General features: G+C 33.3%; 1 protein-coding gene across 1 annotated transcript in view; it reads left to right on the top strand.

Annotated features, from left to right (window-relative positions):
- LOC111044006 (ral GTPase-activating protein subunit alpha-1) overlaps positions 1-15137 on the top strand; it is a 90932-nt gene that overhangs the window by 967 nt on the left and 74828 nt on the right. The window contains exons 2-5 of the mRNA XM_039427085.1: positions 4274-4384; positions 6166-6183; positions 10598-10769; positions 14602-14768. Of these exons, the coding sequence (XP_039283019.1) occupies positions 4274-4384; positions 6166-6183; positions 10598-10769; positions 14602-14768 (468 nt within the window). The remainder of the gene's footprint in view (positions 1-4273; positions 4385-6165; positions 6184-10597; positions 10770-14601; positions 14769-15137) is intronic.

The raw sequence follows: 15137 nt of genomic DNA on the forward strand, positions 1-15137 counted from the left end.
TCGTCAAAAATGCTGATTTCAATTCTCAAGTCAAAGTACAAATTATCAATACAAATAAAAATTACATAAGACAAATTTAAGTTCTTATAAATTGCATATTCAACAGTAGTTAGAAAATTAGGAGAGTAACTTGGTTAATTAAAATATTTCTTTCACAGTTTTTTTAACTGTTCAATTTAATTTTTCAATTCCTTTTCCAATTTAATCCAATGTTCTATTTTTAAGAGGCTTATTAATTTGCATCATCAAATATATTAAATTATTATATAATCCTAGTATTTTTATCAAATATTTTAAAGGATCTTGAGCCAAATTTTGTTAAAGATTTGATTTACTGTTAGAGCCGAGGACCTATTACGTATCAGATTACAAAATGTTTAAAGAAATATGATCTACATACTAGAGCCTTATTATACAGTGCCTATACAGAGCCTTATTACACAGATAGTAAGACTAGTTATGATCTATTGTTCGGAAACCATTTCCATTTCAAAGAAACAAGTAAGGTAAGGAAAATGGATGAGAAGTTGCGATGAATGTGTGGGGGGGGTTACAAGAAGAGTTCAGATAAGAAATGATCAAATTAGGGACACAATGAAGGTTGGTCCACTAGGTAAGGAGATAGATCCAGGAAGCGAGGATAACGTGGTTTGGTCATGTTCAGAGATGTGATGAGGAATATGTAGAAAGGAGAGTGCAGGATTTTGTTATGGATGGCGCGAGGGGACGAGGAAGAACAAGGTTTAGATGGAAGGATAGAATTAGGGATGATTCAAGGATAAGGGAAGATACTAGTGATAGGACAGGGTGCAGTGGAAGAATACAACATTACGGGATTGCTGACTCGATCGAAATTGGAAAAAGCATAGTGTGCCTGCACTTTTTAAAGGTGATAAAGAAGATAATTTTGAATAGAATTTAGAAATAGGCCGACACATCTAGAAAATACCTGAGTCTATACCTAATTCATGCAGGTGAACGGGCTAGAGTCAAGAAAACTTCAATTAATCTTGCCATGCCTGATTTAATAGGTTTATACTATAGAATAACACTACAATTTGAAATAATTGAAAAATACAAACAGCTTCAATAAACATTGGCAACTAAAATCGAACAACAGAAACAACAATTTCATGTTACTTTGTTGACATTCTTCATCTGATTCGGGGGCGCATTACTATCCCCTTTTAGATAGCAATACGTCACAAAACCAAACAATATCAGTCATCAAATAACAAGTTAATTTCAACATAAAATTACTCAAGAAAGAAAAGCCCGTTGAACCCAAGTTTCGTCGGTAGTAACCCATATAACCCATTTCATAATAATTTTGAATCCCCACTTTTGATTGACATTCTCGAATGAACCTTTGTTTCACTACACTGCACTTTCGTTGGTCTGTACGTTGCTTTATCGTCGGGGTTACAGTACCTTGTTTTTGGCGGTGAACTTTTACCGGTTGAATTTGGCTTGACGGCGACGTCCTCTTACGTCCCTAGACCTGTCGTCTGAACGGGTGCCTTGAAGCGGTGTTACATAAAGTTGCGGAACCAAAGGGGTGGTAGTACAAGAAGTTGGTTTGAGGACACACATGAACCACTGTAGATAAATGTATTACAGCATTAATTTCTAACTCTTCCTACAATTCATCAAAAGCTAAAACAGGAGTTTATTCAATTATTTAATTTAGATTTTATCTTGACGTTCTGATTTCATTCTCAAAATTGAATTAAAACGGATTTACTTGCCAGAGTGTCATTAATATACAATGCAACTTTATGAAAACACTCGTAATAAATTAATATAATGCTTTTAGAAAAATGAATACTTCATTAATTATGATTTTAACTTTTATATAAATTGATAAAATACTCTTAGGAAAGGAATAATTCAGATTGAAATGATGCTAACTTATATGATATTTTTCGTTTGGTTTGCAAAATCAAATATAATTTTTCATATAGTAGCTCGACTAGTATTGTTGGAAAGTTGTGCGCTAGCCAACATTTATTAATATTAATTTCATGGAAAAGAAAAACTTTATTCTTTGTCTATTAAGATTTCTATCATAAAAATTTACTAAATTATTCGAAAGCCTTAATGACATAAGAAAACAGAGTCTGAAAAAATATAAAATTATAAAATGTCATAAACTCAATATGAACATAATCTTAAAAATTTCATTCCAATTTAAAGGCTATCTTCCTGACTTTCAGCAATACTCTACGATAATATATTTCCAGAAACAATAACTCAAATGTAACGTAACTGAAAACTTTCTATACTTCTTTAGAAAAAAAAAATTATAATTATCTTCCATCACTAATAAAATCAAAAGGATTATTCTCAATCAATATTATTAACTTGAAAAATAACAGGCTTAATTAATTCAATACTCTTATGGAAGTTTCAATCAATTAAATTCCCTAAATTATATTTTAACCTTATTTTACGTACCTTAGCGGTTATTTGAAGAAACAATTATTCGTACATGAAGAAGAAACACAATTAAACCTTTCAGGACATGGCACTACTAGAAAATTTAAACTTTAATAAAAATAAAACTAGCTCCTACATTAACTAATGAAATAAACTTATAAACCTGCCCAAATAGGGCGAAACATAATGACTACATCTTTACTCTTGTAGTGCTCCTAGCAAAGTGTCCTCCGAAACGTAATCTGGTCTCGCGGTTGGGGAATCCCCCCACTACTGTATTTAGAAACAGGTCTCCTATTGGGCGAAGGGAATCAATTTGACCAATCGTCGCGTGGCTTCTAGAGCCTTTGGACCAAATAGTAACTGCAAAATCGGTAGTTTGTTATAATTTCATTGCTTGCTGTTTTCCAACTTATCGCACTCTATGTGGCGACATGAAGGCTAAGTTTTAGAGATAATTCCATAATCTACATTCCTCGACGACTCGGAGCCACAATTTTTAAATATCTATCATGGGAAACTCGAAGTCATGGCCGTTCATAATAGAGAGAGAAAATAATTTATTTCGCTAACTCACTTACAATAATGGCTCTAGTCTATTGCGTATTAAATTTACTATTATAACTTGGGAAAAGGGCTGAATTAAAAGGAGTGCTCGGCACAATAGTCCGAAAAGGTGGATAAATCCATAAGTTTTTAACCGATTAGATGGGTCGCTAATCCGGACACCGATGGGACACCAGCATTGGTGTCCCAGCTTGCTGGGATCATTATTGCTTCACATGAAAAAAATTGTGATTTTTAAATGTGGCATTGATGAAATTTCTTCATAGAAATAGTACAGTACTTTTTAATTAACCTTCTATCTCCTAAAGGAAATTAATTAATAAGATTCAAAATCTTTTCTCAATCGTATCTTAACTTAGTCTATTTCTTCTTCTTCTTTGGCTGTGCCTTATCCAATTTGAATGGGGTCGGCATTCCTTCCTCTTAGTCTGCCTCTCCACAAAGCCCTATCCAATGCTTCCTCTCTCCTCCAACCACTCTCCCGCAAGTCAGCCGCTATTCTATCTCCCCACCTCATCCTAGGTCTACTTCGTCCTCTCACACCATCCAAAACCAAATCCTGCACTCTTCGTCCAACATAATCCTCCTCCCGTCGCTGTACATGCCCAAACCACCTCATCCTTGTCTCCTGCATTTTCTTTCCCAGTGGTCCAACTTTTACAGTGCCACTGATCAATTCATTTCTTATTTTATCTCTTCTTGTAACCCCACACATCCATCTTAACATTCTCATCTCAGTCACTTCCATCTTTCGTTCCTGTTTCTTTGAAATGGGCCATGTTTCTGTTCCATAAAGCATAGCTGGCCTCACAACTGATCTATACACTTTTCCCTTCATTTGACAATCCACTCTCTTATCACAAAGAACACCACTCATTTTTCTCCAGTTCATCCATCAATTTCATCCACAATTTATTCTATGCTGTATTTCCACATCAAGCCCTCCATCTCTCTGTACACTTGAACCCAGGTACTTGAAACTTGCAACTGGTTGGAGTTGTTTTCCTTGAAGCTCTAAGGGTAGCCCATCATTGTTTCCCAATACCATGCACTCTGTTTTTGATCGGCTAATTTTCAGTCCCCTTCCCTCCAAAGTCTTCCTCCAGCTTTCCAGCCTTTCTTCCAATTTAGTCTATTTGATCCTTTCAAATTTTAAAACTGACAAATCAATGATAATTATTGTTCGTTTTGATTGTTCTCTGAATGATTGTCAGGTCTTCAGTATAAAATAAATTCAAATTCTATTCTTGTCCGTCTTTATTTGCAGAACATGTTGACGTCGAAGAGGGAAAACAACTTTTCGAAACCAACTACAGCCACATTTATTACATTTTCTACGATAATTTCATCAGCGCAGAAACAAATCTCAAACAAAAAGGTAAGCTAATTAAAAATAAAAATATAAATCTGAGTAAATTATTTCGTCACGATATGTTTCGGCTACTAATGCCACTATCAAGTGATTGGAAATAAATAAAAGACAGTAAGCTAATTATTTTCTCATCTTGAACTGCAATACTTTCAAGTTGAAGTTTCTTATTGTTTATGTAACTATTTTCCGATTCCGATGATTTTCTCACGCCAATTATTATTAAAGTCCAAATAATAATTTATTATCTATTGTGTACAATACTCAGATTTCTATGAGGTATATTTCAACCTTGGAAATTTTTCCCAGTACATCAGCTAATCGTGAAGTTGCATTTTTCCAGAAGAAACCACTAATTCCATTTAGTAGTGAGATTTTTTTGAAAATTCTATGGTAGGCTAGTAGAAAGCGGTTGGCTCCCGGAAAAAATTGCTTCCCGGAATCCACCTAAATCTGTATTTCCACTCATTCCACGTCATCCTTTCGATTAGATACTTACAAACCTTGAGACTTTGTGGAAAAATTGTAAAGAGTAAGAATCGTCACAATAAATGTTTTCCTAATTCATAAACCTATCCCCACTTCTCATCAAACACTTCAGTGATTTATAGTAGGTACCTTAGTTTTCATTGGCTAGTAACTTATTCTTTGAATTGTATAAATACCAGGTGGTTAGAAACCCATCTAAAAGAGGACTAATGTGTTCCTGAAGCTCTCTCTACCAATATACTCCAAACAAATATAACAAATGCATCGAAGTATTATATTTGATGAGCTTATTTTTCATAACCGCGGTGTTGACTCACTAATCTTGCTGCAGGAAGACTCAAATATTATAAACTATGTTTTCCAAGACTGGAAACTATTCCTATCATACAGTTTGGTTATATTAATATGTATTGTCATTCATGATTTTCCACCAAAGTCTAGTTAATAAATCAGGAATAATTTTATGTATTCTCCTCGATCCTCCGTATTTTGTAAACCCTTCAAAGTTACCCCGCGCTGTTCATATGGTTTATATCATTTTATGCTCGATATCAAGTATACCATCATCTGACTGTTTCTTATTCTGTAAAAATCTAGATCCTTATGTTTTAATTATATTCCTAGATCAAGGAAAAGAAACGAAGATACTGTCTAAAATTTCTCTCTCATCTCTCGTCTATTAATATACACACGCGCTCGCACCTACACGCACATGTGTTTCTTCTTCTTTGTGAAATTATAATGCAGTCGTTTTATCTTTCTATCTTTCCGCTCCACGCAATTAAACCGCTCTAGTTTCTAATCACATTCTTCTATCTCTTAATATGTTCTTCTTCCGTATCTAGAGGAAGTCTTCTCTGCGAAATCTCTGGGTCTTGCACGTAACATGTGTCTTTTTGTTTTATTGAAAGTCTAATTTTCAGTTTTCATTAATATATATATTTCAATGTGATCAACTTGCAGAAATTGTGAAGCTCTACAAAGTAAATAAGATTTAGTTGCAATTAGGACCAGTTGCACAAAACCATGTTAAATTTTAATCGTGATTAATTTCACGAGAACTAGTCAAAGAAGGCTATTTCGAAAAGAAAGATTTTTGATTGGTTCTCGTGGAATTAATCACGATTTAACCGGCTTTTGTGCAACCGACACTTAGTGTTGGAAAGACTGATACAATATGTACTAGCAATATATTATCATCTGCGAATTTGATTGATAACATATTTTTCTAAATCAAGAATGTTAACTGAATGCTGTTAAATTTCTTCTATCCACTTATTAATCATTATATTCTCTTGCAGAACTACCATTTCATTTGGGTAAGTTGTTATCTTTCTGTCGGCCTGCTAGTTGGGACATTAATTGCAGGTCTATTTCAGCTTAAATAATATGTTTTTGAGCATATTTTTATTGATATATCAATTCAAGTTATGTTTGTTGGCCTGTAATCTGGTTATATGCATGAGCTAATTTGAGTTTTCAGTTCATTTATTAATCAGAATCATCGACATGAATTACAATTGTTCCAGTTGTGGGACTCCATTTTGTTTTCGTTTTGCATGTAGAAGCAAGCTTCATCATGAACAGAGATGAAAATAGAGCATGCTAACCTTCCACAAAAAAGGATAGCATTATGTAATGCGATCATCAGTTGAATGCTATTTTGTTTCAAATGAAATTCTAGCTAAGGTATTGTCATTGTTGTCGTCCTAGCATCTTGTTAGAAATTCAAGATTTTAGTTTTTTAGAATGATTTATTTTGTTCTGCAATTATGTCGGGAAATCTCATGCTTGAAACCATGCATGAATATTTAGTTCTATTACCCTGCAGACATGCATCATGAATCACTTCCATCATTTTATAAAAACACATTTGAATCAGTTAAAGTTTTAGTTAGTGAGTTTGAGTTCTCTTAAAATGTATAGTATTTTTATCGATTGCCCCTAAAGGTCTCTTATTGAAATGTCAGTTAGGTCAATCATTCAACTATGACATTTATTCTACTTCTTTTAGTACTCATATTCCAGTAATAGTTATCAAATGTATATATGATCTAATAGTTATCAAATATATATGATCTAATAGTTATCAAATATATATGATCTACGATAATGTAGTTTGCCTTACTCAACTCATATGTGTCAAAAGTAGAAAATTGTAACAATGTTTCTATGATCTGAAAATTTAGTAATATGTATTGATATTGCGAACTTAACTAAGCATCGATATTCGAACTAAAAATAGGGTTTTAAGTTGTAAAAGTAAGTTTCGATTCCAAACATCACATAGGCCTACTTAATTGACCTTTATTATTTAAAGTATTTAGTTTCCAGAAGACAACAATAATTTGTCCCTTAATTCCTTGTTCAACTCTTTGTGCACTGATTATCAATTTAGATTCTATACTGCTGAACATGGTGAAATCACTGAGCCATATGAATTCAACCTTGATCTTGGGACACCTTGGAACGTTGTGTGCATTCATTATTCTATTTGCTATTATGTAGTCGTTGAACGTTAATTACTGTTGACATTTCCATTCTGATAAGTTTTATGACAGCATTTATATGAATGATTCATCGTGAAGCATTTTATCTGCGTATTCTGGGCTGATAACGAGATAATACCATAATGTGTTATAGGTAAAGATATTCTAATGAATACTTGAGCCAATTCAATTCTAATTACACATTTTTCTTTTGAATGTAAATTAAATATCAATCTTAATATTTTTTGATTTTGTTGAAATTGAAATAATATTTAGACTATTGATGATGTTCGAATAAGAATGGTTTGCGTGTTACAAGGTAAATTGTAATACAAATATATAAGGCTGGACGGTTTTATCTCACAACCCTATTAATTCCAAAATTCGATTCAAGGAAGGTCATTTCAGCATAACAAATATGGTACCTAACATATTAATAGCGAGCTCAAAAAAACTAGAAGAAAATTCTACTACAGTAGTATATCTAGTATTTAAAACTTTGTGGTAATCTCTGGAATTCAAACTTCAGATTTTATTCTAGTTTTAGATATTTCCTCAGTTTATTGCACTTCTTGCACATTTTATCCTTGGAACATACTCCCATCTAGTAAATGCAAATTATCATTTTGACAGTTTGTTCCATTGCAAGTGCTGTTGACGCGATCCATCTAGCCTAGACATTTCTGTTGTATTTCATATTAGCATCAGTCTCTTTTGTATTCTGCTTGTATAGTACCTTATCCTGTGATAGCTAGTTTTGAATAGCTAATGTCTACTTACCTCGAATTTTTTCGGTTTTTAGATTAACGCCTCGGTTGAATAATATTTTGCTTGTTTGACGTGCTCTTGAATTCAACAGAGATTCATTTCGTGTGAAATATCCTTCAATAGTATTAACTGGAAGTCAACTTCGTCATCTCTTATTAAAGCTTCTGATTCACATTAGATTGATAACGTCATAACTGTTCATAACGCTTAATAAAGAGGAAAGTAGGGATACTAAAAGTAGAAAAGGAAAGTAGTATATACTTTTTGTAGGATCTTCCTTTAGTTTCGCTCCGTACTAACTTAATAATTCATTGTACAGTTAATTCTATGATGCTGACACTTTTTCAGGATGTTGGAAAGTTATACTTATAAAGTTAGTGAGTTATAGATGGAATAATAGCACCAACATGATTTTTGTTCAATTTTATTACAATATATACTCAGTTACTCACTTACTCGCAGGGCCATCTATAACATATTTATTACAATGTAGTAAATTAAAATGTATCCATTTATTTATTGGATAAGGCAAACAAATACAATTTTCATAAATTATAGTTGAGAATTGCTAGATACATCAGGCATGGTTGAATGATTTAAGTCCGGTTGCACAACAGCCGGTTAAATTTTAACCGTGATTAATTTCACGAGAACCAATCAGAAAAGGCGTTTTTGAAAAGACGGTTTCTCTGATTGGTTCTCGTGGAATTAATCACGGTTAAAACTTAACCGTCTGTTGTGCAACCGGCACTTGGAGTTTGAGTACATTACAAAGTTATGAATAAGGATATACTAACAGTGAACCTCGCTTGAAATATTGAAGATATGAAGATTGCTTAGCATTCACTAGGAGGAATTGATATTATTGATTGCTTGGAGTATAATGGAAGATTTTAAGCTGAATATTAGCATTATTTTAAGCGTAAGGAATCGTATTCCTCTTGAGCAGTACATTTATCTACAACACATGAAAACATTTCCATGTAGCAACTCACAACATTTTTTGTCTAATGAGATTCATGATTAGACTGAGGGTGTCTGCGTCTGCTGAGTTGAAGCTCCACCTTAAATTTATATTCACCTAAAAAAATAAAAAAGGGTATTGTCAGGCAGGTCCACATAATAAATTATTTGGGCCAAAGTGATAATGAATGAAAATGAAATTCTTTATTCTCCAAAAAAGATTAACAATGCAATTATATTTGCATGTAAAAATAAAAATACATTTCATTGGAGGCTCATCTTATGGGCACATGCCAGTGAGAGAGGAGCGAGTTGTCTAGTAGCAACAATATACATAATCTTAAATTAAACTATTTATAGCTATGAAAAATATAACTAAATACAATAAAAAAATTGTTTAAGAGAGAATATACTAGAGTAACTAATAAAACAAAACTTATTGTGGAGAGAGGTATTATGACTATAGTGAGGTCCACGTTATAATGACAGTATTTGATCAACTTTGGTTTTGCTATCCTTGTCTATCATTCGACAAAGCCGGTGGTACTATCCTTTTCTAAGTCCACAACGATACCAGATATGTTTTTGACAGTGTTGAAATATAATTAATTAATGAAGAGAATAGGCATCGCTATTCTTCTATCTTTATCCACTGCCATTATAACGTGGACCTCACTATAAACAAATAAAATAAACCAAATCTGGAAAGAAGTTTCAAATCACTTCGTGCTTGTAACTTGTAGTAGTGTAAATTTTATTCAATTGCATTAGTGTTTCAAATTCAATTTATTTGCATCCAACCAAGGTCTATAAATACAGGTCATGACACTCGTGTTCCTTATGGAGCGGCCATTATGTGGGATCTTTATGGCGGTACCTTTGAAATATTCCAATTTTCTCATAACAAAATCATGCATTATGCTTTTTAAAAACAATATTCTAGTTCAGATAATATGTGAATTCAGGTTTTCAATCTTTTAATAATGAAATTTTAATAATTATCCATTTATTTATTATTAATACTTTTTCTTATTCTTGTAACTCAAAAGGCATTGGGACAAGACAGAAATATGCGAGGCCAATTTCAAAAAGAGTTTCAAGTTCCCGATCAATTAAATCTAAAAATCAACAATTCAGTTCCTAGTTGGAATCGAAATATTATTATTCTGTCGGAACAATTTATTTTACAATTCAAAGCCAAGCAATATCCCTTGAACAATATTAATAAATAAACAATAATTTTAATAACCTTGAACAATAATTTGAAAATTGGTGAACTAGTACCCCATAAAATGGCGATTTTGCAATGCATAAAGGGATTGTGTCATGACCTGTATTTATCGACCTTGCATCCATCAATACAAATTGAATAACAAGGCAAATGTGTTAAATTTAAAGTATATGTGTACTATACGAGGTAGATCTTCACCACAACATTTTCTGTTCAGCTATTATTTTATGTTCTTGGTCACTATTCTAAATTTTAATTTCTCAATTGAACGATGTTTTGCAGCTCACAAAGCGCACCGTGAAGAGCTGGAAGGCGTCCTCTATGTGCTAGACAGGATCCTCACCTTCTGTCCCGAGCTGTTGGCCAAACGATGGCAGTGTCACAGCTTGACGAGGCTCATCACCAAACTTCTGCATCCCGGAAATTCGTGGAAGTTACGTCGGGAAGCAATCAAGTGAGTTGAAATGTGACATTTTTTCAAAGATTATATCAAGTAAAATTATTCTTTTGAAAATACTTTATAAAGGAGAACATGTTCTCAAAATGGAATGGAATAAAATGAAAATATTCTTCATTAGGCAGAGTTAGGACTTTTAAGCCTACTCAACCTAGATTGCCAAATTTGTTTTGAAAACAGGTATTTAATCGTGAAGCTTTATTATAATTTTTAAAACGTTTTGTGACTGTTAGTATCACTGTAATACTAATGCCAGAATCAATAGGCTACATGGTGATAATGCCAGAATGAAACCTACCGAGACTGCAATGGATATGATGCAGAATTTCATCACTGGAGAAGAGAGGCCTACTTTTCAGTTTGCTGAAGTGACCAAGGATGATGTCCTGGATGCTCTGAATAGATTAAAATCATCTGACATTGTTGATATATAAGGCCTCACAAATAATCTACTTCGGAAATTGAGTGATTGCATAGCATGTCCTTTAGTTTATTGTATAAATAAATGCATAGAGCAAGGCGTTTTTCCTGATGCACTAAAACTATCGAGAGTGATACCTATTTATAAGAAAGGTGACAAGAATTGCCCTTCCAGTTACCGACCAATCTCATTAATTCCCATTTTTGCCAAAGTTTTTGAAATTATAATTCATAAGCAAATGTGTGAGTATTTAGAGAAACATAAAATTATATATAATGAAAAGTTTGGTTTTATTAAGAATAGGTCGACCACACAAGCTGTTGATTCACTCATCAATAAAATTCTTGAGGCTTTTGAGGATAAACGCTATTTTGGGACCTCTTCTTTTTATACTATATATAAATGATATTTCTTCTCTTGTACCTCAAAATAAGTTGACGCTATATGCTGACGATACATCTTTGATATTTGCGGACAGAAACTTGGAAGACCTAGAAATTGATTGTAATCTGGTGTGCAATAGAGTTGTTCAGTATTTTAATTCGCTCTCCCTGACAGTAAATTCAAAAAAAAGTAGTCTAATAAATTTTAGTCTGAGACACAGTGCGATTGAGCCACATTTGTTTATAGGAAATGATTGTATACGAAATACAGATTCTGTGAAATTACTTGGCCTAGAGCTAGATTTCAAGTTTGTGTGGGATGAGCATGTAAATGTAATAGTTAATAGAGTGAGTAGAGATCTTTTTGTGATAAGAAATATGGTAAAATTTGTACCATTATCTGTTTCAAAGATGGTTTACTTTGCATTGTTTCACTCCCATGTTGCTTATGGGATAGAGTTATGGGGAAGCACTGCAGATTTGCACTTCCAAAAAATATTTAAATTGCAAAAAAGAGCTATTCGCTATTTGGCTGGACTCAAATTTAATGAGTCATGTAGAGAGGCTTTCGTCTATTTGAACATTCTAACTCTACCCTCAATTTATATTTTCAAATTATTAGTCTTCACTCACGACCATATCTCAGATCTGGCCACAAACGCTGACATCCACAATCATAATACTAGAGGCAGAAATAAATTAGCTTTAAGACAGCACAGGCTTCAACTGTATGAGAAAATGCCTTCTTACATTGGTTCAAAGCTTTACAATAATTTACCAATTGAGCTGCAGTCCCTAACAAACAAGAATATATTCAAAAAGAAATTATACAGCTTTCTTGTTGCAAAAGCTTATTATAGTTTCAATGATTATTTCTGTAATACATGATTGAAGCATCTAGTAATAATAAATTTCTATGTCCTGCACTACTTTTAAAACCTACTTTATGTATCTGATGTCTTTGTACTGGTGCTTGTTTTATGTCCATTGATGTGATTATATTTTCAACAATTCCTCAAGGAATGACCTGTGACTAGACGATATTCAAATGTATATTGTATTATATGCTGTGTTGAATAAAGAGATTATCTTATCTTATCTTATCTTATCTTTGTTCAGGCCACCTTCTGTGACCTGAGCAAGGCTACGAAAGCGAAAACAGATAGTGTGTATTAAGGGATCAAGATCCAAGGTATCAGAAGTCAAGTATGGTGTACCACAGGGTTCCATGCTCGGGCCGCTGCTTTTTATACTAATGATAAATGACCTACCAAGCTTCGTAAAGAATCAGACAATATTGTATGCCGATGATACAACTTTTGTAAATGAGAGTAATGACATCCACAAACTTGAAACTTCGTCAGCAACATCTATGTCTAAAGCATCGGATTGGTTTAGAGCAAATGGGTTTCTACTGAATGAGAGCAAGACTCAGTCACTGCATTTTGGTTTGAGGGGAGCTACCTTGTTGAACTCTAAAAGTAGTAAATTTCTTGGTATTTTCCTGGATGAGAAGCTGACTTGGCGGCCACATATTGAATATTTGACTGGTAAACTCTCTAGAGTTATATATCTTTTACAAAACTTGAAAGAGCATATGACCTACATGTATTTTAGATCAGCTTACTATGCGTTTTTCCATAGTCTGCTATCATATGGAATTATTTTATGGGGAAACTGTAGTGATATACGGAGTGTGCTTGTTCTCCAAAAAAAAATCTGTTAGAATAATTTCTAGTGCACAATTCCTTGCCCATTGTAGACCGCTGTTCATGGACATGAAAATAATGACAGTAATAAATGTATATATTTTTAAGTTTATACTGTATACAATTGACAATATATCTCACCTTGAACGTAGGCAGGACATACATGAGCATTTCACTCGGCATCGTGAAATGATAAATGTACCTTTTAACCGACTGACGAAATCAACAAAGAGCTACGAAGTAATTGGGATCGAAAGCTACAATAAGCTATCAAGACAGGTAAAAGACTATCCCATCAGCGTTCTTAGACGTAAGCTTCAGGAGTGGCTGGTTGGACATCCCTTTTATGTTATTACTGAGTTCCTAGCTTTGAATGATGGTTCAATTCATTTCTAAGTTAAATGTATTGCGTATTTTATTATTGTAAAGTTCTGTTATTTATTGTTTACATTTTATATGTATATGTTGTATGTGTATGCAAGTAACGATTGTGACGTTGTCTATTGCTTTTTTTCAAAGTTTAATGACAATAAAAATATTATTATTATTATTATTAATAATAATTTACAAATTTCTGTACAAAATTTTATTATTAGTACACTAAGCGGCTGTCTTTCTATGAGTAGTATAAATTACGAAAATAATTAACAGGTTTAATACCAGTATCAGTAATCATTTACAAATTCCTGAACAACATTTTATAATTTTACACTTAGCGGCTGTCTTTCCATTAGTAGTATAAATGTACTAAAAGTAATTATCAGGTTTTGCATGACTATATAGCAAACACTATGTGCCGGTTGCACAGCAACCGGTTATATTTTAACCGTGATTGATTTAACTAGAACCAATCAGAGAAGGCCGTCTTTTCAAAAACGCCTTCTCTGATTGGTTCTTGTGAAATTAACCACGGGTAAAATTTAACCGGCTGTTGTGCAACCGGGCCTAATAGTCATTTACTGATCTGGATCAATCGGTCTCGTTCACTGCCGCGAGCCAATCAAAAGACAGGATTTTAACTTCTAACAAGATGGCGCAGTCACTTGACGTGTCTAGTTTTTTTGACATGTAAAAAGCATTGGTTGGATAGGCGTTTGATTGATAGTTTCCATTCTATATCTATTCTGTGCCTAGACCATCAGACCAATAGACCCATCTACCAACCAATAGATGGATTTGTTCTTTGATGATTTGGATCTAATTAATGTGAATTTGAATCATTAAATGTAGTTAGTATATGATTAAATCTTGAACAATTCATTTTTTTCATGATTAGATCTAGTATAAAATGAAGTCTTGAACAATGTGTATTGCAGATACTTGCTGCTATGGTACCAGGCTCTGGGCGAGAATGCACCCGAGTCAATTCATGCGCTGTTCGCCTCTCTGGTGCCTGGCTTCCCCTCCCCCTTCCCCCACCTCCCGGGCCTCACCGCTCTCAACAATCCCCCCTCCGCCACCATATTCCATGATGGCAGCCAAGGTAAGTCAATACTGATTCAACTATTTAAATAGTTAATAAATAATATTTTTCATGACTTGAATATTTCAACTGTAAATAATAATATTGCGAATTGTCTATGGGAATCATTAGCAGATAAAATTAACAGATAGATCAATTATAGATATTTATTATGGACGATTTTCAATAATATTATAATCGCTTCTGGAATGCATTTGTTGATTTATTTGAATAAAGAAAGGAAGACGTAACGAATCATTCTCACCCCTTGAGATGTATGTTTCCCATTTATCAAAAAACCTTGTTCGGGATTAATGCTAAAAGATTATTAGAGTCACTAAATCAATTTTAAGTTGCCTTGAGTCAATTTTTACGGAGTTTTAATTACAT

The sequence above is a fragment of the Nilaparvata lugens genome, chromosome 4 (genome assembly GCF_014356525.2).
Source record: "Nilaparvata lugens isolate BPH chromosome 4, ASM1435652v1, whole genome shotgun sequence".
In the NCBI taxonomy this organism is placed as follows: domain Eukaryota; kingdom Metazoa; phylum Arthropoda; class Insecta; order Hemiptera; family Delphacidae; genus Nilaparvata; species Nilaparvata lugens.